General features: G+C 55.9%; 1 protein-coding gene across 1 annotated transcript in view; it reads right to left on the bottom strand.

The window, feature by feature from the left end:
* The window catches only part of FAM135B (family with sequence similarity 135 member B), a gene marked incomplete at both ends in the record, with an annotated part of 94,685 nt that overhangs the window by 52,621 nt on the left and 17,375 nt on the right, over positions 1 to 24,689 (bottom strand). The window contains one exon of the mRNA XM_084230780.1: positions 22,771 to 22,850. Coding sequence (XP_084086906.1) covers positions 22,771 to 22,850 — 80 coding nt within the window. The remainder of the gene's footprint in view (positions 1 to 22,770; positions 22,851 to 24,689) is intronic.

The raw sequence follows: 24,689 nt of genomic DNA, 5'->3' as shown, positions 1-24,689 counted from the left end.
TCCCCAGCGCCCAAGACCTGAGGACACTGGGCCAAGTCTGGGCTGGCTGGAAAAGACTCTGCAAAGTCGTCACACATGCAGGCAGCACACGTGAGGGAGACTCCTGCACAGGGTCGCGGGGTGGGGCTCGCCGAGGCAGAGCACCTGCAACTCCAGGCCACGACGAGGCTCTCCCATGGCTCAGCACGGGCCTCCTCAGGAGCAGACGCCCCTCCAGGCCAGGCCGCCACTGCCTGTGTGGCCCAGGCCCATGGAATCCGGGCTTCCAGGAAGCAAGATTCGTGCCCGAACAATTTCCACACTGGGTGTGAGGTGCTGCGTCGAGGAGAATGTGCTCAACTGTAAGATTCTAAAACCCCAAGCAGAGTTCCCGGTAAGATGCCGGTGGTGACGACAGTGCTTCTTCATGCAGGACCATTTTCTGGCCATTTCTAGAAACAGGGTGGACAGACCGTCACCTGGAAGCCAAGTTTTATTAGATATTCTGACCACTTCAAAGAGCAGGCAGGAGTGAGGCCTCCCTGAAGCAGACGGTCAGTGCCGACTCGGGGTTAACTCCGTGGGCCACATCAGCGCTGCCTGGCTGGTGCAGCCGTGACCCTGCAGAGGTCACGTGTGACACCATCCAGGGCAGAGCAGGTGACACCATCCAGGCGGCCACCCCTGGAGGCGCTGTCTCCAGAGACCACCTGGAGCAAGCCGCTTGGGAGAGCAGAGACCTTGGAAGCCAGGGCCCTGGTGATGGAGCTGAGGTTCGGGGCTCAGGGAGACCTGTAGGTGGGGCAGGCTTTCCCCAGTCGGGGAGCACCGGCACCCCGTGTGCACGTCGCGCGGAACCTGTTCTGGAACATATAGGTACCGTGGTGAGCTGCCCCCCAGGGCACGGGCTCTGGGTGCTCACACCTGCCCAAAGGTTCATGGAGAGGTTGGTTTGCATCTTTTGTGAACTGGACAGGTCTGTGGACCCACCTGACCTGGCACAAAAGCTGTGCCTTGCAAGTGCTTTGCACTAATGCCCAAGGATGAGCTTCTTACACAGAATCCTGTGGTTTTTACTATAAAAGATATTCATTTATTGTGGTTTTGCTACAAATATATTCTTTCACTCACTAGGTTACTAATCACCCGCTATGTGCCAGGACCTGGTCAAGACACGGGTTCAGCAATGCACGAGAAGGGTTTCTTGTGGGGAGTTTCTATCTCCTGGAGCAGGATTGGGGGGTCATCCTATTCTTCACTCCACAGACGTCTCCCCATTTAAATGAACTTCTGTCTCCAGACCCCTTGCATTATCTGCAGCATCTTACACGTCTGCGTTGAACCAATTTACTTGAGCTGGAAAATCAGGTGCAGCAAACTGGATTACGCGAGGATGGTCTTTACCAACTACGATCTGGAAAGCCACGTTCCTCTAACACAGGCAAGACTTGTGCTCCCGGGAACTGTGCTACAGAAGGTCCCTGGGGTTGTCTGACCTGAGTTCCAGGGCCGAGGGCGCCACCTCGGGAGTGAGAGTCTGGTGTCACTCAGGAGGACACGCAGGTCATCGAGCTTAAGTCACTCCCGTAGCTTTGACCACAGCAGCTGCTTGAATGGAGCCTGCCAGTCTTGTGGCTTTTTTTTTGTTCTTCCAGCCCTGAGCTTGTTGATTCACTCACTCATGACTGAGCTACACCAGCACCCGGGCATATGCGAGCCATAATGCTCGTCACGCTACGCTACAACAATGACAGGGAATCGGCTTCAATATTTAGTCTAATATTTCCCAACTTTTCCTCTCCTCCCTCCACCCATGCTCCCATCACTTCTGCTGCTAAAGATGGAAGAGCTCGCGAGCCGGGACAGCGGCCGTTCGCGTGACCGCCACTCGCAGGCGCACATCCTCAATCAGCCAATTAATAGTCACGGATACAGGAAAGGGGGTGACTGGCAGAATTTCCCCAAAGTTAGCAGTACCTGGAGGGCTGAGCCCAGCCTGCTCTGCATGAAACTCAAATGACGAAGCAGGTGGCATGGCCTGGCAGGAGTTCCAGCTCACGGGAGGAGACAAGCGAGCCGGAGAACGCAGGAAACGCCCCTGAACGTGATGGGAGGGAGCCAGGGCCGCCGCTCAGCCCCGAGCTCTCCCCACGCTGAGTGGGACTAATCACTTAATTATAAGCCACCGTGACCTACCCGATGGGGGCCCAGAAAGGCCAGCGCTTGACAACACTTCATTAGTCAATAATCACCTGTGTTGTACCATCTCAAAAGGAAAGGGTCTGCGTGTGGCCCAGCTCACTCCCGCCTCCCGACAGCCACCTGCTGGACTTCCTTCACGCTGGCCTGACCACTGAGCAGCCAGACATGTGCGTCTATGTGTCTTGGTGTGTGAATCTGAGTCTCTCGAGTGAACTTGGTGCCTGGCTTGTACCCGGTGCCTTGGTGAGGGATGCGTGAGAGCCGTAGGTTTGCTCCGGGTATAACTGAGCAAGAGCTCACCGGACCTGTGTGGTGGTTTCCTCACCTGTGTGCTGGGGGTGGGTGAAAACACCTGCCCAAGGCTGGGGGGTGAAGGAGAGGGCCTCTGAGTTCTGGGGACAGGTCCAACATGGAACAGGGGTGCAGAGAAATCACAGGGACTCTACCCTGGACAGACAGGAGCATGGGGCTACTGTGACTGTCAAAGCCCCCAGGGCAGATCCCCCAGAACTCGCAGGGAAGTATAAAGGGACCCTTGGCTGGGATGGGCGGGTGTGGTCCAGGGCAACGGGCTGGCCAGGAGGATGGAGTGTGCAGGAACCCTGCCGGGAGACTTTGGGAAAGGTGCTGGCTCCCCCAGCCTCCTTTCTCAGGCAAAAATGACAAAAACAATATGACCCCAAGGGGCAGCAAGATGACCCCGCAGCCCCACCTTGCCTGCTGATGGAAACCATGCAAGGCCGAGGTTGCTCACTCCCTCCACGCACCCCTTCTCGAGCCCTTGGGGTGCCCCCGCCACACCCCCTGCCTCTGAGTGCTGACCCCATCCAGGTGGGGGCCCTGAGTCTCTTCTCCTCCACGAGCCTGCTGTCTCCCAGGGGAGCCTGTCGTCCTGAGATGAACACCAGGGGAAGCAGAGCCCCCCAGGTCTGCCTGGCCCAGCTCTCCAGAGGGGACTCACATTCCCCCGGGATGTGAATTCACCCCCAAACATACAAACTCAAGATGAACCTTTGCTGGTCGCCCAAAGGTGTTCTCCCCAGTCTCTTACCCCTATCGGTAAAACACTTGCCTGCAGCGCCCCCACCCCCTGCCTGGCACCTGCGTCCTGCCCAGCAGGGCCAGTGCTGGGGTCCGGAGCTGGAGGGGGGCTTCCAAGCTGGCTGTGACTGTGTTTACCAAATTTCTTTCTCCCCCCGAAACAGTGGAAACTTCCTGGGCGTCCTAGACCCCCTCCCTTCACCCCTTCTCTCACCAGCAAACCTGACGGAGCCACATTCCAAATGTGCTTCTGATCCACTTCATTCCCTGCAGCTATTTTAATTCCCCCTCAATATTTAATACTGGATCTTTAGCTTTCGTGTATAATATAAAACATAAATGAGACATCACCGCCCCCCACTGCACCGAGAATGGGTCTGAATTCTTTGCTGTGGATGGGGTGGCCCTCTAGGCCCAGCGTGGGGGCGTCAGTCAAGGTGAGGCCTTGGCCAAGCTGGCACCCTGTGCGGTGTCCAGGTGGGCAAATGTTTATAGAACAAGTGGCTGACCCAAGCTCCTGGGCCCGGCCACTAGATCTCGGCAGCGTGTTTAATAAACACTCACGGACGTGGGCTGGCCAGAGGCCCCAGGGCCGGCTCTGCCTCCCGCCCAGTCCCCACCACGGCCACGGCCACGTCCACATAGACCCTCGCCAGCAGCCAGCATCGAGGCGCCTGAAACGCACTAGAGCGGCTTTCCTGAGTCCTGGCCCAGGCTCCGGAGCGGGTCCTGAAGCCCTTGTATAACGAGGCGCCAGGAGCCCGGGGAGCAGGAGGCGGGGGCCCCGCTGATGTGGTGCTGCCTAGCGGGGCCGTCTGTGTTGGCCATCTGCTTCCCAAGGAGAACCAAGCATGACTGCGATGCCAACCAACATGGGCTCGGCCACCCAACCAACCACGGCCCCAGGCTGCTTGGTGCTGGTTGCTAGTCCTCCTGCCCACAGCGACCTTGATCTGGGGAAGCCACAGAAAGTAGGGGCAGTTGTGACTTGTGCAAAAATAGCAGGGACCCCCCCCCAAAGTCACTATGAGTGTGTGAGAAAGGGTGAGAGCCCTCACTTCACTCCCCCCTGGAGACAGAAGCTCTCCCTGCAGGGCCACCCCGCTGCCAGGGGCTGAGCAGCACTGACCAGTCCAGGTCAACTTTGGCCCCAACTCCCTGGAGGGCTGAACCGCCCTCCCTAGCCCCAGAACTGTTCCAGGAGACTGAACCTCTCCTTGCCTCGCTTTCCTCTGCCGGCCTCCCCCACCCTGCCTGTCACAGCACACACCCAGAGGGGACAGGTAACCTCCACCCTGTACATCACAGCATATACCTGCAGGGGACAGGTAACCTCCACCCTGTACATCACAGCATACACCTGCAGGGATCAGGTAACCTCCACCCTGTACATCACAGCATACACCTGCAGGGGACAGGTAACCTCCACCCTGTACATCACAGCATACACCTGCAGGGGACACAGGTAACTTTCACCCTGCTCGCCACGGCACACACCTGGAGGGGGCAGGCATTCCAGGTAGGTGAGCACAGGTGCCAACCGGTGTGAACGCATGCCAGGCACAGTGAGAGCAGGGTCCCGCGGCCCCCAGCTGCACCAGGCGCACATCCTTCATCAACGGCGTGCAGGGAAGGGAGGCTCTGCAGGCAGGGCCAGGCTACGGTCGGTAGAGGGGGGACGTGGAAAGGTCACAATTCATACCACGTGCCCCGGCTGAACGACTCCCCTGGGCAGTGAACGGGCATCTCCTGTGTGCAGGTCAGCCCAGCCACACTAAGGGAGCCCTGCCCTGCAGCTAGGCCTGTCCTCCTAGGCACACGCCTCCTCCCTCCAAATGCCAAGGGCACCCCACGTGACCGAGCTCATGTCCTGCAGAATTCCCCCCCCACCCCACCTCCCTTCACAGCCCTTCCTCCCGCCACAACGCATCTCTCCTGCATGGACGGGGGTGGCTCCAGAGCCGGCTCTCCTCCCTGGCTCCAGCCTCCTCCATCACCCCATGTCCCAGCCCTCCCAGCTCACCTGCAGACCTTTGAGCACTGGCTCACCTGGTCATCTGGGTTCTCCTGGTCACCCTCACTCAGACCAGCCCGACTGAGCCTAATAACGGACATCCAACACCACACACAGCAAATATCCACGCCCTGCCTGGACAAGCGCCTCGATACCTGATCTGAACCTCCTCACTTGCCGCCAGGTTCCCGCAGCACCAGGTCTGGGCACGGGTGAGCAGTGAGCCCCCTTTCATTGGATGCTAACATCAGGGAGCAGGTCCCTGCGGACCACACAGGTCCCAGTGCTTTCCCAACTTCCAGCGAGGTTGCTCTGGCATGGCTGAGCATGCACGTCCTCAGCTCTGGCTCCTGCCACCTACTCCTCGACACCGTCAGCATCCAGAAGGTGCCATCCACGCAACCACTCACCGCCACCCTCAGAACACTCACGCCCCATTCACGCGAAGCATTGAGCCCCTCGGGGCCCACAGGGACACAGGCCAGGACAGCCCCTTCTTAAGGAAGCCGCTTCTCTTTCCCCCGAGAGCTGCTACGGCTCCTCAGGTCTCAAGCTTCTCGCTGCCGGCCCAGCACGCACGTGGCAAGATGGATCCGACATCAGCTTCTTTCGGCCCCTGGGAGCACAGGGGACCCCGCGAGGGTTGGTGACTCTCTTTCCCCTGTGACAGGGACCATGGCCCGCAGGTCGGGCGCAGGAAGGGGGCAGACAGGCTCGCCCTGTCACCACGCGTGGCCACACGCTCTGCCCACTTCCTTGCTGGTCGTTTCCGAATAAGCCTGTGGCCCTGCTGGTTGTCTTTCCGAGGCCGCTCCGCGAGACGGGCTCCAGTCTAAACCACACGGGGAACGCCTGGCTCTGGTTCCCCGTAAATGAACCCCACTCTTCAGTGTTCTTCCTTTCTGGATTGTTCTTGGTCGGGGGGGTCTTGGCTCTTGCCAGGCCAGACGCTCCTCAGAGGCTGCAGCCTGGGGCTCGCCCGAGCTCGGCCACCTGCAGCTCTTGCCTGCATCGTCTTTCTCCTCTGACCTGCTTCCCACTCAGCTTTCTTCTCCTCGTGCATCAGGACCCGCCTGCTGTGTCCCTTCTCGAGAGGCTCTCCTCCCCGGCGGCAGAGGGGCGAGCTGTCCCCACTCTGTCCCCGAGGCCGGCTCGCGTAGAACCTCACGCGGAGTTACAGGCCTTTCCGAAACGAAGCCAGAGCCCAGCCTCCGAGTCCAGCACGTCCACCCCGCCTGCCCCCTGCCCTGGATGGGTCCCCCGGGGGCCCCAGAGGACTAGCTCCAAGTCCCGTGTGTCTGGGCAGATTTGACAACCAGCATCTGAAAGTCCCGGCAGCACCTGCGTGGTGTCGGCCAGCGCTTAGCCTGCTGGCTCCAAAATCGACGCGTGTCCAGCCCACGTCCCAGAATCAGCTACTGCAGCTTTAGAGTGACTGACCACACGGCTGCGCCCCAGGCTCGTGTTCCTTCCCATGTCCGCCTCGGTGCGGTTTTTCTTCCCATCTCCAGATGGCGGCCCTAGCGCCATGACCCCTGCCCGTGACCCCTGTCCCCCCGTTCCGATGCCCGGCCTGGCCTCCCAGTTCCACGGCCGACTTGAAATCCTCCGCTTGATTTTGAAGCAACACACACTTTGCGTGTCTGAGAGTGAAGCCCCCAGGCCTGCGTGAGGGAAGAGCTGCAAAGTGCCTTTCTCTGCCCACATGTCTCGTCTGAGTAAACGGCCCTGCGGCCCAGGCAGAGCTCCGGGAGCCGCCTCCCTGGTCCACATGCTCCCTGCCGCCTGTCACCCTTCAAGGGCGCTCCCTGCTCCCCTGTCCAGCACCAGTGGCCCGGCTGTGTCTCCCCGCCCCCACCTGCCGGGTGCTGCCCACCTGCCTCTCCTTTGGACTCTACATTCTACCCATGAAAGAATCTTTCCAACGTGCCAAGCTGGGCCAGGCGGCTCTGTCGCTCAGTCCTTCAGTATCTTTGCATTCCTCTCAGCTTAAAGGACAAAAGGTGTAAACACAGTCGGCCATGCCACTCTGCCCCCACCTCCGCGCCCGCCTCGCCAGGCTCCCCCTCGCTGCCCCAGCTATGCCAGCTTCATCCCTCCGCATCACTCCGCGGATGCCCACCTGGGTGGCGGGTCCCTTCCCTGGGGACCGAGCTGCCCCGGCTCACACTCCGGCTCCGGCTCAGGAAGACAAACCTGCCTCCCGGAGGCCACCGGGACCGCGGCTGCCACAGGACAGGGCGTCTCTCGGGCCTCGCGAGTTGGTGCAAACATGAAGGTGGTGCTCCCCCAGTAACGGCTGCTCCCGCGCTGAGCTGAGGCCCCCGAGAAGATGCAGCTCTTCTGCTCCAACAGCCCCAGAACCCCGTATGTATGGGGCCTGGGTGCTGAGGATATTCTTTGAATGTGGAATTCAGATGTGCTCACTTTTTTAATTAATGTGAAAGGCAATCACCGTGGCAATCACCGCCCTTTTAATTTTTTTTGAAAGTATTGCCTTCTCATTTGACCCTTGCTAAATAAAGTCAGAGAAATCCAGAGAAGTTACACTTGTTGAAACAAAATTAACAACCAAACTGGGGCACGGATTCAAAAATGGCCAACTCTTTGGCTCTGCTCATTTATAAACTCTCTGAGATTTGATTTTCTCCTTTGAAAATAGGAACAGAAAGCCTTTTCTCCCGAGATTAGTATGAGGATTTATAAAATAATACTTACAGAGCGCTAGAGCAGGGCCTGGTACATTCCCCCCCGCGATCGATAGACATTTATTAGCGCCATTGCTACCAATCCCGGGCAAGATGGATCGGCCTCGGGCCCATATTTCAGAAGCTGAGGTGAAGCCATTGACTTGGCGGAAGATAAACGAGAACATTCATTCTCAGCAGCCACAGGTCTGATCGAGCTTTCAACTTGAACGTTATCGACCTGATCTGCTCTGCACCGGAGCCATCAATCCCGGAGGACTGCCCGGCAGGGCTTTCCCATGGGGCTTTGGGGGAAGAGAAGGTCTTCGTGGAGGGCTGAGGTGCTGTGAGATGCTGGCATCTGCTGCTCGTCCTCCGCCGCCCCCCGCGACACAGAGCCGGCGAGGGATGGTTAGCGCACGCTCTCTGTTGCTGAGGGTTGCCTCCCCGCCCCACAGGGCTGCACCCCAACAAGGACACCTCTCAAGTCACCGTTCACTTATAACAACACGCACGTTGCAAACGCAACATCTTCAGAGATTGTGGTGCCCTTGATAGTGTCTTAGGATGAAAAGAAGCATTTTATGAGTTATTACAACTCAAGTTGGGCAGACATCACCAAAGCCCCGCAAGCGCAAGAGAAAGGCAAATGCAAATGTGAGCTCCCCGGGACAGTGGCTGAGAACCAGGACTTTCACCCCCAGTTAAAACAGAGGAGAAAGTGCAGCAGTAGGGAGGAAGAGGGGGCTTTGGAGAAAGCAGAGCTGTTGCTAGGAAGTCAGTCTCCTCTGAGAGGCCCTGCAGTGGAGGAGAGAAAAGAGGTGCCAGCTCCATGGAGGGGCTTCTCAAAGAGCGTGACACGGATCCCCACAGTCTGGGGACCAGAGCACCAGTGCGCACATCACCCCTCAGGTTAACGCCTCCCAGGCAGCAGGGCAGAGGCTAATGCACTGGGATATGCAAACATTCAAATGTGCTGAGGCAAAGGAGACACATTTATAGAGCAGAGGCGAGGCACGTGGGGCCAGCTGGACAATGCCACTTACAGGCCAGCCTCAGGGGACCACCTGGGGGAAGAAAACAGCTGGGAAGCTCTGGGTGGGCAACACACGTCCACCTACGAGATGGAGAAACAGCAGGGAGGCGCTGGGCGTTGTAACTGAGGACCCGTGGGACCCGTAAAGCAATGGCCAAATACAAAGGACAGTGAAGCCAACGAGATCGGGGTCCAAATCCTGAACTTCTTTACCCCCCTCAACCTCAGCTTCTCCAGTTATAAATGGGAATGACGTTAGTTGCAATCTCAGGTTGTTGGGGAGAATAAATCATGTTTTATGGTAAGAAAGCCCATCAATGTGTCGCTACATTAGACTCCGAAGGTTAGCATGGTTTTGTGACAAAATTATCTGAAAACGAGACAGAAGGGCAGGCCACGGACAGGAGAAAATCGCTGTCAGAGTCGCTGTCAAAGAGGCAAGTGGCAGGAGGAGAGAGATGAAATTAGATCACTAAGAGGCAAATTATCCCAAGAAAGAGACGTAAACATTTTAAGTGGGAAATTCATGAAAGGGGAAATAAAAATAAATCGCCAACGCAGAGAGATGGTCAGCGGCCTTAAGCTTGCCGGATAAAGGATGCTGGGCTTGCCCTTCCAGATTTGTGTGGGGAGACAGATTCCAGAACTGTTGGTGGAAGTTTCAACAGGCACCTTGAAATGCATTTTGACAGTCGCTTTTTAAACTAATCTGCATACCCAGGAGTGCTCTACAGCTGGGCTTCTTAGTGTCCCCCCAGAAGCCCTGTCACGGGGCACCAGGAGGCAGGTCTGGGGACATTTACTGAATGGTCTCCATGTGCCCCCAAGGGTGACCCCAGCATGTCCACCCACTGCCTTTCCAAAAAGTCCTGCTTTGCAGTCTTGCTCATCTCCCGAGCATGCAGTCCCGCCCACAGCCAGTTTCAGGCCAGCAATGCGAAGGCACTAAGCCGGGGGGCTGGGGGGCTGAGCACCGGGTCACGGGAGCTGGAGCAGCAACCTCTGTCCCCAGCAGATCCTGTGAACAGATCTTGTCAAGTTGTCAAGTCAGAAAGGCCCAAATGCTGTGGATGAGAGACATGAAGACAAACCAGAGGCTAAATACCAACGAGTCCATGATGGTTTGGGGCGGGGAAGGTCAGTAACCTAACTGGCGGTTTGCCCAAGGAGAATTTAATCACAGGCCATCACATAATACAGTTACTGAAATTGCATAGTTGTGTCATTTCTGCAGCCCAAGAGTGAGGCGGTCGGTTCAATGTCCTCAGCCCTCGTGTCCTCTAGGGGAACATATCAACTTTGTTCATTCGTTCATTCATGCATGCATGCATTCAGCAGTTAGCCAGTGCGGTGCTGCCGTCAACAAGAAAGAGCATTTCATGACCCAATTGTAGCCCAGTTTCCTCACTGACTTAGATGAAACCCAAATCTTTCATGATCCTTCTGCCTCCTCCGCCCCTTCTAGCTGCCTTTGATGGTTCTGCGGAGACCCCAAAGTTCTTTCTAAACAGGACACAGCAGCATCAGAACCCACTCTAGCACCCCAATATCTGGAAAAATAGACAGACCACAGGGGTCTCCCTCAAAGTCCTGGTCCAGGACCACAGGGTGCGGCCATCGACCTGAGCTGAGCAGAGCCAGGAGGGGGCTCAGCTGGCCACAGGCTGTGAATATAGAGGAGGCACATTTCCCAAGGAAAAGCAGGGCGCTGATGGTAGAAAAGCGGGGGACAGGATGCAAGGCGTCAGCTGCTAGGCGCAGGCCCTGGAGAGCTTCACACGGCTTGATCCGCTTGGTGGGACAACAAAATGAGGCTGCTTCTTCCCCGGGGAAATTAGAAATCGGGAATCCAGATAAATCCCTCACTGCAAATGGGGGGTCTCATCTTAGCACACAAACAAATGTCTAAGGTGAAAATGTCCATCAGATTTCAGGTGCTTGAATTAAAACGCCCACCTTCCCACTGAGAGGAGACCTTAGTAAGTTAATTTGATGATTCTGTATCTGTGCGGCTTTTGCTTCATCTTTAAAATCCCTTTTGGTCTTAAAACGCTGCTCTCCTCCCCACTGAGGTCTGTTCCCTCTTTCCGACTTCAGAGACTTGAAGGCAATGGTCTTCTGAGGCTTTTCTCCATGAAAGTAAATGAGACAGCAAAGTTGATCGCAACAGGTCTTCAGCACGCCTGAAGAGAGTCCCAAACCCCCCTCCCTGGGGGGACTCCCGCACCTGGCCCTCTCCGGAGCCCAGACAGTGAGGGGCTCCGAGGGTGCTCTGGGCAGAGAGTCGGCCAGTCCGCAGGGGACGGACGCTGGGGTGGAGGGCGGCATGCGCGGCCCGTGGGGCTGCCGTGGACTCTTCGGGAGCACATCTCTTTGGGGACGGGATCGCCTCGGCAGAGCACGGCCCGCTCACTGATGGGTGCGGGGACGGGGTGCTGGCCACCTGCTGGGGAAAGTCGCCTGAAGGACCGCTTAGGAAGGACAGGGCGGAGTGGAGACGAGGGGAGGGAAGCAGCAGAGAGACTGACACTCCCCCTGGGCTCGGGGCCACTCCTCGGTGGGAAAGCTCGTCCACATGCAGGACACAGCAGGGAGGGACATGGGGACATCAGGGAGGAATATCACGGGCAGATTATAAAAGCAAGCTTATTCCGGCGTGGAGGATAAAGGCTGCTTTTCAGTGGGTGGAGGAAGCTGAGCCGGAGAATCTGATGATCTGATAGGATGAAAATGAGCAACATCCAGGAGGGCTGAGCCCATGGGGGCATCGCGGAGAGCAAGGCAGTCACCCACATGGAGCCCAGGGCACGCTCCAGACGTCAGAGTCTCATCCCTGTGACCTGAAGACAAAGCCCAGGAGGGTCGCTGGGGATGCTCTCAGCCCCCACCAGCCTCTTGGGGACTAGGGCTCCTTGCGGCTGAGCCTTCCTCTCTGCAATCTGCCCTTGTCTTGTCTGGCTGTTCCTCCTCAGCACCTTCACCTGCCAGGTCCCGGCGCTGGCCTCTGCCTCCATGCACCGCCGGTGACTTGGCGTCCACCAACCTCAGCTCAGATCCCCCACAATCAGCTCTGATTTCCCATGCTGGCCCATTTGTGCATCTTATCATACTGAGTTATTTGTAGGTGGAGTGGCAGGAAGGCCCCAAAGCAGGATATCTATGATCCAAGCAGACCGGCCAGGTAAAGGAGAGTCCTGGAGCCCTCGGTGGCTTTCTCAGGCTTTAATTGAGATTTTAAATGCAGTGCAGCAACCAGGTACACGGCAGGCAGGGGTGCTGGGGAGCCAGGAGGCCGGCAGACCTCCAAGCCCCAGCAAGTCTTCACTCTGGCTTCTATGGCTTCTTTCTCCCCTTCTCTCCTGCCTCTCTCCTGCCTCTGCTTCTCTTGGCCAATATCTCATTACTGCTGCCATGGCCCCCAGACGTAAACAGCACAGCTCACAACAATGTGACAAATGCAGGTGCCCACCATTAGGCAGGGCAATCCTAATGGTGGGAGGGCAGAAAAGCCTGAAAATCATTTACCCTACAGCAGGCAATAAAGACTTTTTCCCCACCCAACCCAAGTCCTCCAACTCAGTCTTAGGCGGAGTCAGATCTGCACCCCGTGTGTTAGCTGCAGCTAACGTCTCAGTGGCTGCTAGACAAAGAGTTTATGAGGTCATCAAAGTGAGGAAGGAGCCCAAGAAATATTCTCACAGATTTTGCTCTGCGAGAGCTTTCCCAGCGAACACCAGTTTGGATTTGGTTTCTATAGGTAAAAGCAGAGGGTCCTTGACATAAGACTTAACTATTCTTGGTAGCAGGGGCCTGGAGTTCTAAGCTGTACTGACCTAAAGCTATGCTGGTGCTGGAGGAAGGTAACAAAGAACTTAATTTCTTCCTTTCTGGAGGATGCCCTGCAGATCTGCAAAGGTGGGGTGCCATTTGCCAGGGTAAAAAGATTGGCTTTGCCTCCAGCCAGCAGATCCAGCGGGGACTGCAGGATGGCGCCTGTTCTCACTGTGAGTCTGTGAAGACAGCTTTGCTTTCTAGCCTCCCACACCAAGGAGAGGGGCTTCCCAGGAACTTCTGCAATACGTTCCCACATGTGAGCATGATTATATTAATGTAATTTAGTTTGTATATGTCAAATATGTAACGTTTGCTAAAACAAGCAAGGAAACCATGCTTTCCTGATTGACATGCAACTTGAAATCAGGAGCTGTGGCGCCAGGAGAAGCTTTTATCCCTGATTGTGCAAGACACAGTGTATGGAACATTTGCGATAATCGTTGTTTGTGAATGTCTGCGTGATAAACACCTGATTGCTCTCATCCTCTGTAGATGGTTTTCGGTTTCTCGTTGACATGTTAATTCCCAAGATCACTATTTGCTGATCTTATGCAAGAGCTCTGAAACTGCTTCAAACAGACAAGTGGAGGATCAACGTGTGTTCCCATGTCCCGTCTCTAATGACAGCGGGCAAAGGCCACACTCTTCCTCGTCATGGGAGGCAGACATGACGCCGGGGCTCAGGGTAAGGGCTGAGATCACGCAGGACACAGTGCTGCCGTGACCCAGGATGTGTCCGTTCTGAGCTGGCCCCACTCTGCACGCACAGGTCACCAGCCGGGCCTGGCAGGTCCCCGTGAGTGTGCGCCCGAAGGGTGGGCCTGCACCAGTGTCATGCTCAGGTGGCACCCCATCACAGGCTGGGGCTCCCATTAGCCCCCCACACTAAGATATCGAGGGAACAGGGGCAGAGCAGGCAGGAAAGGCCCAGCACCGGCTGACCGACCGCCCCATTGAATCTCAGCCCACCTGGGAGGCAGGTCCGGTTCCTGCCCTCACATGCCTCGTCACAGGTCACTTGTCCCACTGTTTCAAAGAAGACTTGGACCCAGACAGGGGCTGCGCTCCTACAGAGGCCCAATGTGCGCACACCAACGCTTCCCTCAGTGTATTAAACACAATGAAATACTGAAACAGTTAGGCTGGATGATGTGTGGCACAGGGCCACGGAGTTCCCTGAAGATCTAACTCTCTCAGCCTCTGACAGCATCAGGGATCAGGCTGAAAGGAGAGAGGGGGGTTGAGAGGCAGAGCCCAAGAAAGAAGAAAGTGAGCCTGACCCGGAGCGATGACAGCAGGCATGGGGGGACCCAGAGACCCAGGTGGAGGAGACCATGATTCCTTGCCAGGTTGGGTAGGGGCTCACGGTGATGTTCAGGTCCTGCTTGCTAAACCAGTTGGGGGGCAGGACCACGTCCCAACCTAGGTATTCATTCTCCAGCCAAGCCCACCTGCAGGCCAGTCCTCTGCCAGTGCCGTGAGCACCACAGGAAACACACAGCAATGCCCAGACTTGAGCCAGACTCATGGGGCTTGAAGCCTGCTCCAGCCCTCACTGTCCAGAGACCCACGAGCTCAGAGCTTCTCCACATCAAAGTGTCCCTTCTGTAATAAGAGTATCCCCTTCTCTACGAAGGGACTTATTCATAAAGCTTATCACCAGGTAAGGTGACGCTGAAAATATTAAGAACATTCTATTTCCTGGAACATGGACAGCACTCAGTCTTGGTGTAACGGGAGCAGCAGCACTGCTAAAGTTTAGAGGGGGCACAGGTATTAAATAAGTATGCCATCCAGTGGGGTGAAGAGGTCTGAAGGAAAATAAAGCAGAATAAAGACTTGAGTGGTGATAGAAAACTTATTAAAAAAATTAACTAGGCAGGAGACCCCTCCGAGGAGGTAGCATCTAAGCCCAGACCTGCAGTCATTGAAGGAGCGAACTCTGTAAAGACCAGTGCCAGGCAGAGAGAACTCAGAGTGAGGGACGAGCTTGGGATGAATATTCACCAAGAGCAAGAGTGAGGAGGAAGCGGGTAGGTGAGGTTGAGGGGAAGGTCAAGGTCAAATCAGACAGGGCTATCCCGACCCTGCTGAGTCTGCATTTTGCTCCAAGGTAAGCGAGAAGGAACCAGGTAAGAGTTAAGAACCAGGCTGCCTGGGTGGGGATCCAGACCCCACGTCTTACCAGAGGTGTCCCTCAGTATCTTCATCTGTAAAGTGGGGATCATGTCCTACCTACGGAGTTGCAGGTGTAGAGCTGTTAGGAGGAGTGAGAAGAGTTAATGTATGCAAAGACTTTCAACAGGGCCTGTTGTATAGCAAGTCTTACACGAGCTTTAGGCTAATGTCGTCATCATTACCTCATCATATTTGATGGGTACGACATCATCTGAACTTTCTGTAAAATATTACTCAGTTGTGTACGATTGGTGGGAACATAAACTGGTGCAGCCACTTTGGAAAACACTTTGGTGGTTGCACAGAAAATTAAAATTAGAATTACCTTCTGACCCAGCAATCCGCTGGAAGAGGAGACACGTGCAGCCCTCCGCTCACCGGGTCACTGTGCATGATGGCACGCTGTGGACACAGGCCAAGTGCCCCAGGACAGATAGGGAATAAGAAGACATGGCACATGCAAAACAGAATATAATGAAAGGTGCGGTCTTGCCCTGGGCAACAGAGCAGATGGAGCCACAGGGAACGGTGCAAAGGGAAGTAAGTCAGGGAAGCAAATGCCAATGACGCCGCCATAGGCAGGACAGGAAGAAACAAAGCAAAGGAACAGAACAAACCAAACCAAGGCAACCCCTGGAAATCTGACTGCAGGACTGGGGACTCCAGAGGGGGCGGTGGTGGGGGCCGGAGCCACGGTGGGGGCTCTGATGGCCTTTACTAGGGACTGTGGGTGCTGCGGAGGGTGTGGTGGTGAGGGTGATGTCGCACCACGAGGACTCTGCACTAAACACACGGTGCTGTGAGTCAGAGCTTCCTCAGTGGACACAGCCTCGTGTCCTCTGGGGACGAGGGCCGGCCTGTGGCAGGGCTGAGCTCCTCAGGCACTGGGCAGGGAGCGCCGAGGTGGACGTGGACCCAACAAGCTGACTCCTACGATGGTCTGCACAGCCAGATTTCAAAGTTTCTCTGAGACTATGTGTCATGTTGGTTTTTTTTTAATGTCGTTAAAAATTAAAGAATTGAACAGTATTTTAAGAATCACTGCCTACCTAAAAAGTGAGTGTACTACACCAAGAAAAAACTCTCCTGCTCTTACTTCCAGAACATTCAGAATAAAATCACACTCTTTGAAGATACCACCCTCCTCACCGACAGCCCTTGAGATATTGCCAACTTTTTAACAAGGCAAACTGGGAAATGCTGTCTCTGAACTTGTGCAAATACAATATAGAAATAAACAATAAGGAGGCGCTCTCTGTTCAATTCTCTGTGGATTTTCTTGCAGGAGAAGTTGGAAGGTAAATGCCTCCTCTTCCTCTGGTTGGGTCATTTGACTAACTCATGGAAAGCCAGTTTGGGGGCAGTGCCCTCAGGCTCCCCACACTCAGGGCAACCCAACGGGGGTTGCAATGCCTCTTGCCCAAACTCCTGGGAAGATTTTGCTCTGTGGGGTCCCCCTGAGCACCCCTTCCCTGATTGATGCCGGGCACACATAAGCAGACAACGGATCAAAGGCGCTGTGTAAAACCATCTCTAAGAAGGTCTTTGCCTCCTGAGCTTCCAGGAAACGAAAAGGCAGGAAGCACACGGGCACCTGTGGGAATCCGCGCTGCGAACACGACGTCTGCACTGGATTTTTACAGTCTTGTCTCTGCCTTCAGTTATTTCCATAAACCCTCATGATTTCTTCTACACCCTCGTACCGCCTCTACCCGCGTTACTTAAATGTTTATTATGCTTTTGCAAAGATCTGCTTTATTGTAAAATTTATTTGAAAGGAAAATGTGGCATTGTTCTCGCAAATAAAAAACCACCCAGTGTTTCCCGCCGCACACAGATGAGCTGGGGGCGCTGAGCCGCCCCTCCGGGGCCAGCCAGGCGGGCAGGACGACCAAGCGCTGGCCCTACGCCTGCTCTCTGCCAAGGGGATGCTGGCGGGGGCTGATGACGAGGACTTACTAGTGAGAACTGCTGTCCTTGAAGTAAACTGAGGTCCTGAAAGAGCAGCTTTTCCGTGGGAGCTGCTTTAGGAGCTTCAGCTCACAGAGTCCTGATCGCCCCCATTTTCTGGCAGCAGTAAGGCCCAGGCTGCCGGTGGAACCCAAGTGTCTAAAAGGCTCTTCATTTGCAGAGGCGACCCCAGCCCTGTGTCCAGCCTCAAGGGTGCTCGCTCAGAGGCCTTTTCCCCCAAGCATGTCCAGGAGAAACAACCCCCAGCAAACAAGATGCAGGACTCAGCTAGCTGCCCACCTGGGAAGGCCCCCAAGGGAGAGGCCGGTGCCTCTAGGGGTTCCTCTTCCCTCTCGCCTGTGGTCACAATCAGGGGAAGCCGGGGCTAGGGTTAAGAGTCAGCACCGTGAAGCTATCCGCAGCCACTGAAGCATGAGCTCGATCCCCCGCCAGGGAGGTGACCCACACGTCGCAGCAGCGCAAAGTGGGTGAGCTGAGCGAGAACAAAAACCCGCGCTTGGCCACACAGGCCCATCCTGGGGGCTTGACGTCCACGCAAGGTGCTAAGATTTCAGAACTTCTGCTTTGAATGGTAAGTCACCGAGGGGAGCAAACAGTCATCTAACTTTCATTTTAGCCGCTTCCCTGTGATGACAGCACCCAGGTCCCGGGAGGTCAGAAGGCACACCGCCGCACCCCACCTGCACGCTTCCCCATCTGTTGTCTCGCCCCACTTTCACACTCTGACGTGAGGGTCTGGGAGTGGGGCTCAGAAAACCAAACTTTCCAATCTCCATGACGTGGGCCCACCTCCTGGGTGCAGGTGGCGCCTCCCCGCTGTGAGCTGCATGTGCCCAGCGGCCGGCGGGGGCGCATCTCTCCACGGGCCCGGGCTCTCTGCACGGCCTGGGGAACGTCTGCCTGGGCCTTTTGCCCGTTTTTGATCAGGTTGCTTTCTGGTGTTGTTGCCACTGTCTTCAAGTGGTGTGAGTTGCTGACTTTGGAAAGTGACTCAAAACCAGGGTGGTGACGAGGTGGGGCAGGGGGAAGGGGTGGTGCAGCCCCCGGAGCGTGGCAGTGGGGAGTGAAGCTGGGGTACCTGTCGGGGTGCATGGCTGTGCTCCCCAAACCACAGTTGAGTAAATGAATGCTAAACCACAATTTGATTTAAAAAAAGAGAGAGAAACTGACTTTTCACAAGGTCTAGAGGAGTCTGTGTGGGGAGATCCTTGACTGTGAGAATCTGGGCGACAGTGAGGTCTCCGTGTGCTGTGGTTTGAGGGGTTGAGGGGGTCCAGACACTCTTCACATTAGAGCTCCCAGCCCATGGCTCACCCCGAGACTCCCAGAGACCATGAGACCAGACCAGGAGGTCGTCCTCGTCGCTTGCGGACACTGGTGTTTCCTGAGGGATCAGCCATCCTGTATTTTACCCGCGGTTTGCAGCTATTGAGCTCACAGCCTCAGCCTCCCGCAGCGGACGCTTCCTCGCAAGCCAGCAGTTTACTGAGCCTTCACGGGCTCACTTTTCTTTTAACCACGGGCAGGGCGGCCCCCGCCTTTCCCTCTTTGGCCCAAGCTCTGCCGTCTGTCTGGTCTTTTCTTCCCTGATACAGTAAGTGCCCGGCAGACACTCGGCGGGGCCGGGGAGTCAGGGCAGATACGGCGCCTTGTGCCAGGGCGGGGAGTGAAGTTTCAGCGTCAGCATCCACACGGAGAATGGATTTATATCCCTGAGTATCAAAATGAGTGGTAATGAAGAGCTTCTGCATTTCATTTGTCTTTTCTCTTTGTTCTTTTATGCCGGAGCCTTTCCCTGAGGAAGACTGTGCGGCCTCACTACCCCTCACTCACCGCCTTGCAGTGCCCCCTCCTCGGCCAGCTCGGACCCTGGGAAACGGCGCTTGAGACCTCGGTGGGGGGGGGGGGGCAGCCCACCGCCCCCAGACGGCACCCCCGCTGGGCGTGGGGCTTCAGAGGCCATCAGAAGCTGTGGCTGGGCCCAGGGCCCAGGGAGCGTGTTGGGGTGAGCGGCGTGGCACGGAGCTAACCTCCCAGCCCCTCCAGCTCCTCTGTCTGCGATTCCAACTTCAGAAATCAACCTAAAGTGGCCAGCCGTGTTTGTTGAGGAACAGGGTGTGAAACTCCCTCCTAAGTGTGCACGCACACAAATGCTGTGAATTTCACAGAGGCACGGAGATGGGGTGACTGTTACCCCCACTGCCAGGGTAAGGAAGTTGGGGCCCAGGGATGGGGCAGTGGACTCAGACCCCCAGGGGTGGCCAGGCTCAGCTCTGGAGCCCAGGCGTGTGGCTCTAGGCAGCGTGCTGCTCTGGGCAGCATGTGGCTCTGGGTAGCATGTGGCTCTGGGCAGCATGTGGCTCTGGGCAGCGTGCCCCCCCATCCAGGTGCTCATGGCCCCCGGGGTGGAGGGGCTCACGGCCCGGGCAGCACAGCCGGGGCAGCGGTGCTAACATCTGAGCCAGCAGGGGCTGGGTGCTTTACCTGCTTAACATTCCCCGGGAAAAGGCCTACTTGATATTTAGGTGCACTCTAATGGACCCTGAAAAGAAATTAGATTGATTCATTTGAGGAATAAATGTCTCCCGCCCCCTACATGGTGAAAGTCTTAAGTGCTTCCACTTAATGAAAATGGAAATCATCTCTCAAAACATTACTAAACCAATCGCAGCAATATTTAACCGTTTCCAGCACCGACCGCTCTGGCTTCTGCCTGACGCACCGGCTAGCGAGGCCCGTCCGGCATCTGGTCACACAGCATGGCCCGGGCGGTGGGGGACAGTCCAGCCGCACCCCACGTCTGACTCCATCCATCACGCCCCTTAGGGGAAATCACACTTTTGAACATCTGCAGGCAGCAGACACTGCCAAGTCCATTCACGAGCAGCATTTGGGGGAAGAAATAGCCACGACCATGTAAACCTGACAGCTGTGCACAGACAGGGGCGGCCGATTACTTGCCACTTTGAACCGAAGAGAAGAGAACAAATCTGTGAGCCCCACGCAAGGCTCAGAGAGGGGGCACTGCCACGCTGCAGGCTGTCCTTCGACCCCCACTCGTCCTGAATGCCTGGCCCGCTTCTCTCACCTGCCGCTGCCTCAGCCGGCAGCGCTGTGTGACGTTGAGGTTTGTGACACTGTCTTTTGCCCCCCTTCCTGTCTGGAGTGCCAAAGGCCTGGGAGTTGCAGGTGGTGAGAGAAGAGAAGGCGACTTTCGTGTGTTAATGTGAGGGGCTTTCTGAAGGCCCCTGGGTAGCCAGCCCTGGGGGACATGCTAGGGGCAAGGTGTAGAGGTCAAGTCAAGGGCAGTGGTCAGTGCCACCTAGTGAAGCCCCCATAGAAACCCGAGAGGGGTGGTGTTGGGGGCTTCCAGGTCGGGGAGAGCTGGGGGCTTGGGGCGCTGAGCACCCGCTCCCCGACCTGGCCCGAGCGCCTCTCCAGCCAGCCCAGTTCTGTAAGCTCCTCGGGCAAATGGGCTAAACCCGGGAGAAGGGTCCCAGGAAGCCCAGATCACGACGGGCGCCTGGGGGTGGGGTCTGGAGAGGGTGGGGCAGTCACAGCGCTGGCCCTGGACTGGCGGCATCCGCTGCTGTCCCCAGGCTGGCAGTGAACAGAGCTGACCACAGGACACCGGCCGGCCCTGGGGGATTGCTCGGTGGAGTTAGTGTCCAGACTCTAGCTTAGTCTGTGGTCTGGCTCGGAGGCAGCCGCTGGAAAGTTCATCAGACCAAGAACAACATTGATTTGGATCAAAATGACGTATATTTGACAGATGAGTGCCCGCCACCCGGGCAGAGGGGCTTTTCAGCCCATGGGTGGCCACTGCTGTTTCTCTTCTGACCGTGGCCCCGTCTCACCACCCGCTGACCACACAGAGCCCCCGCCATCCTGTGAGCACCATGGCCAAGACCTCATCTCGCTCCCCCTCTGCGGTACGACTCCCCCCCAGACTGAGCCTCTCCAGGGCAGGGAGGCAGCCCCTCGCCCCCAGGGATGTGCCCGGGACCTGCGGGCGGGGCCGGTGAGTGGACAGCTGTCCCTGCAGCACACGCTACCTTGTGCTCCTACGAGTTTGCTCCCTGGGGAACACCACTCTGGTCATTCCTTGCACAGACAGGCAGGACCACCTGCCACCCCAGTTTTATAGACGAGGAACAGCCCAAACGACTTTTTCAAAGCCCCATAGCTGCGCTGTCAGAAGTAGGACTTGCGCCTGGAGAGGCCAGGCCCATGGACCTGGGCCAAGTGCCTGGACACACACAGCGAGCTTCTTCCACGTCCATCTTAGAGATTAGTGGAACAAAAGCACCAATAGAGTAACGTGTTCCCACCAGACCACTCACCCCGTGCAGGGCAAAGGCCTAACATCTCCGGGGCCCTTCAGCGCAGCCAACACAGTCCTACATTGCTCTCACTCAGAAATGCAGGTAGGAGGTGGGCGATACGCCTAGGTGACCCCTAAATGTGACAATTGCCCCCCACTGCTGCACATAGAGGGCCCCCATCGAGGGCGGAGGGCCCAGCCCTTGGAGCTGGGCTGGCCATGACCACCCACGCACTAAGGGGCGAAGGTTCAGTTCCCAGATGAGCCCCCCGGAGCCTGGGATCTTCCACTTTCTCTCTGGGTGACCTGCGCTGCCGTGCCAGAAGCCAGGCCACTCAATGGAGGCAGGCGCCCAGCTGCCCCCTGAGGTTGTCCAGTCACACCTCTGTGGATGAGGGGACGAGACTCGTGCATGTGGAGAACCGATGTCAGGATCTCGGATGCCCACGACACGGAGATCTCAGCCGAAAGCCGCTGCGAATAACCCGGCTCAAAACATCCCAACAGAGTAAGTCACTGTGCAAAGTCACTAAGTTTGGGGTCTGCTTCTTAGCCAATAAAATGTAACCCCTTTTTCTCAGGCCTGGTCCTCAAAACCTACATCACCTTCTTCCCTTTCTTAAAGGGGGAGGCATAACTGAGTTTATCGCCTAGATCCTTGCCAATCAAAATCTGATGTCGAGGTATCAGTTTCTGGGCCAGCGGGGTAGCAGCCCACCTCACAGAACAATTGGGTGATCCCAGATCTTGACTCTAGAGGATTTGATTCCCACAACCTCCTTGGCTCCTTTTTCATGCACAGTTAATGTCGAGCAGGTCATCTCCACTTGCATCTCTTATCTCCTCACTTGCTCTCTCCTCTTCCCTAAGTTTTTCTCCTTCACACCTGTTGATCTGCACATTTCCCCAGATTCACCCCTATAAGCGTTTCCACCAGGTAATCTTGATGCCTACCCTCATTTCTTATGTGGTAAGTTCCAGTTTCCTGACTCAGCGCTCTGCTACACTGAGTATCTTCCAGGACCCCTGGAGACCCACTCACCTCAGCCTCCCCAAGATTAGAACCTGGGTTACCTGCTCAGCCCTTCTCCCCAGGCTGTTAATATTGTTTCCTGCTCCTCAGCGTGCGTGGAAAATGCTGCCCTAACTGTCTGGTTACTCGGTCCTTCACGCGAGGCGACAACCACGCTTCCTCTCGCCCACCTCTCGGACGCCATTCCCCACCCTCTCCCTCTCTGACATGAGGCCAGCCGACCCCCCACGGCCAAGTTTCTCGGGGTACCATCTGCTCTTGGGAAGTGTTTTCCGTCGCCAGGGTCCTCTTGCAACAACGCACCCACGGTCACTCTGCCAGTGGGTCTCCCTCTCCAGAATCACTCCTCCAACACGCAACAGGACTTACTGGGTGGCTCTGCGTGTCTTGCACTCTGTGTTGGCCCGACACACGGGGACACGCACAGTGACCCGTAGGAAACAAGCACCCCATTACCATCGTCCCGCTCACCTGTCTGCCCCGTGATGGAGGCGCTCAGTCTGTGGGGGATTCTTGAGGACACCTTCAAGGTCATTCGGATCTGGTAATACCTGGGAAAAGAGCAGAGGACAGGTCGCTGAGGATGGGGCTTTTCATTGCTGACTTCTTCTGAAAATGCCTGGACTTACTCTTGAAAGTCACAGGGAAGCAGGGAAGCTTCTAGGTCGTCTGCACGGTCACCTGGCATTCAAGAGTGTCATTCTGTCTGCACAGTGAAGAGGGGCGGGATGGGACCAAATTGGAGACAGAAAGTTGAACTCACTTGAGAGCCTAAAAGACTCACATGGGTTGGTGGTGATAGATTAAGAGCAAGAAATAGATGGATCGCAGGGCACAGGTACACGAAGGGGTATGATTCTTCCTGAGTCAGAAAAGTCCATTTCATGAGAAAATGGGAGCTTTAATGCAGGGCACAAAATCAACCCATCAATTGAGCTGCTATCAGGTACAGTGTGACCGACACTAGAGACACACAGCAGCTGCGTTCCCGGCCCTGGGGTCCTGTCAAGCTTTTCCAGCCAGTTCTTGTGCCCTTTTTAAAATATCTCACTCCCATTTCCAAATGTCATCATCCCAGGACAGAGCACAGGTTCTCGCACTGCCAGCCAGCCTGCTCGTTGGCCCGCCGTGGCCACAGGTGCACAACAGCTTTGGGAGTTCTGCACGTTGCGATTAATGGCCCTTTTGCTCGCAAGCACTTGGGAACATTTCTGGCGTCATAATTGTGCCCCCCTTCCATTATGGAAAGAGAATAAAACGGAGATAAATAGAACCAGGTCAGGCATACGTCAGTCTCCCTGGCTCGCTAAGCTCAGGCTGCATCCTGCTGCTATCGACGCCACTGGGCTGTGAACACACTCATGGACTATTCCACAGCGGCCTCGTGTTGACGTGTCTGTGATGGTCTGAGGGGATGTGGGGCAAAGAGCACTGGATTCAAAGCAGCAGTGTGGGCGATGCCTTTGTGTGCTGTGTGACTCTGAGTACATCACACAACTTCTCTGACCTGGTTTCTATATCTGCAAAATGAGGATGAAAATACAAGGAAGTTTCGAGTCATGATTTCTGCTTCTCGGCAAGACAGCTGGTCTAGGGACCTCAGGCCCTCAGGGTGAGATGCTGGTGAGAACAAAAAAACGTTCTTTTTGTTCACACATCCCAGAGTGATGACACCAGAATCCAACAACACAGAAATGGTAACAGTACAAGATGAAAAAGTCCCAACAAGAAAGTCTGTTGTCTCCAGTCAAGGGGACAGACAGGGGCAGCCGAGCAGAGCAAGACAGGAACTTTAAAAACACAGCAGTTCTACTCCGGCTAAGCGGCACAACACTTGTGGCCTCACCTGCACCCTTCAGCAAAGGCACAGGGCACTCTGGTGTCCACATTGCTGTGACACCTGCTAATCACCCAGCTTTTCAGGGTAAGACAGAAATTCCGATTTTTTAAATTGTGCCAATGTGCTTGCGGTGCTGCGAGGTGCTTGGGGAGGCCAGGCTCACGCCCCAACCTATGCATACACCTCATCGCACTCTCTGCCCTATGTTCTTGTGCCAGCCCCACGGCCAAATTGACCCCCGGCTACCCAGGAATTTAGATTTTTAATAAAATATCTTTAAAATGTTTAGATGTTGGCTCATAACTCAGTGACAATGCGAACAGCAACAGCCAAAACAATCAGCAACAGACCCGTGGCCACTCACTCCCGGTGCAGCGCTGGGTCCGCCTGATGATATGTGGCGGTGGGCTAAGTCCCCAGGGCCAAGAATTGACAACTCCAATTTATACTAATAAATTATAAAATATTATTTGTAATGTTTCTATCAGATTTACACATTTTAATAATTTGATCACCCAAGGAGGAGGCATAAACACTAACTGAATATTCT

This window comes from Talpa europaea (assembly GCF_964194135.1).
Source record: "Talpa europaea genome assembly, chromosome: 3".
Lineage (NCBI taxonomy): Eukaryota > Metazoa > Chordata > Mammalia > Eulipotyphla > Talpidae > Talpa > Talpa europaea.
Note: the sequence above shows the minus strand (reverse complement) of the source record. Positions and strands in the feature narration are given on the sequence as shown.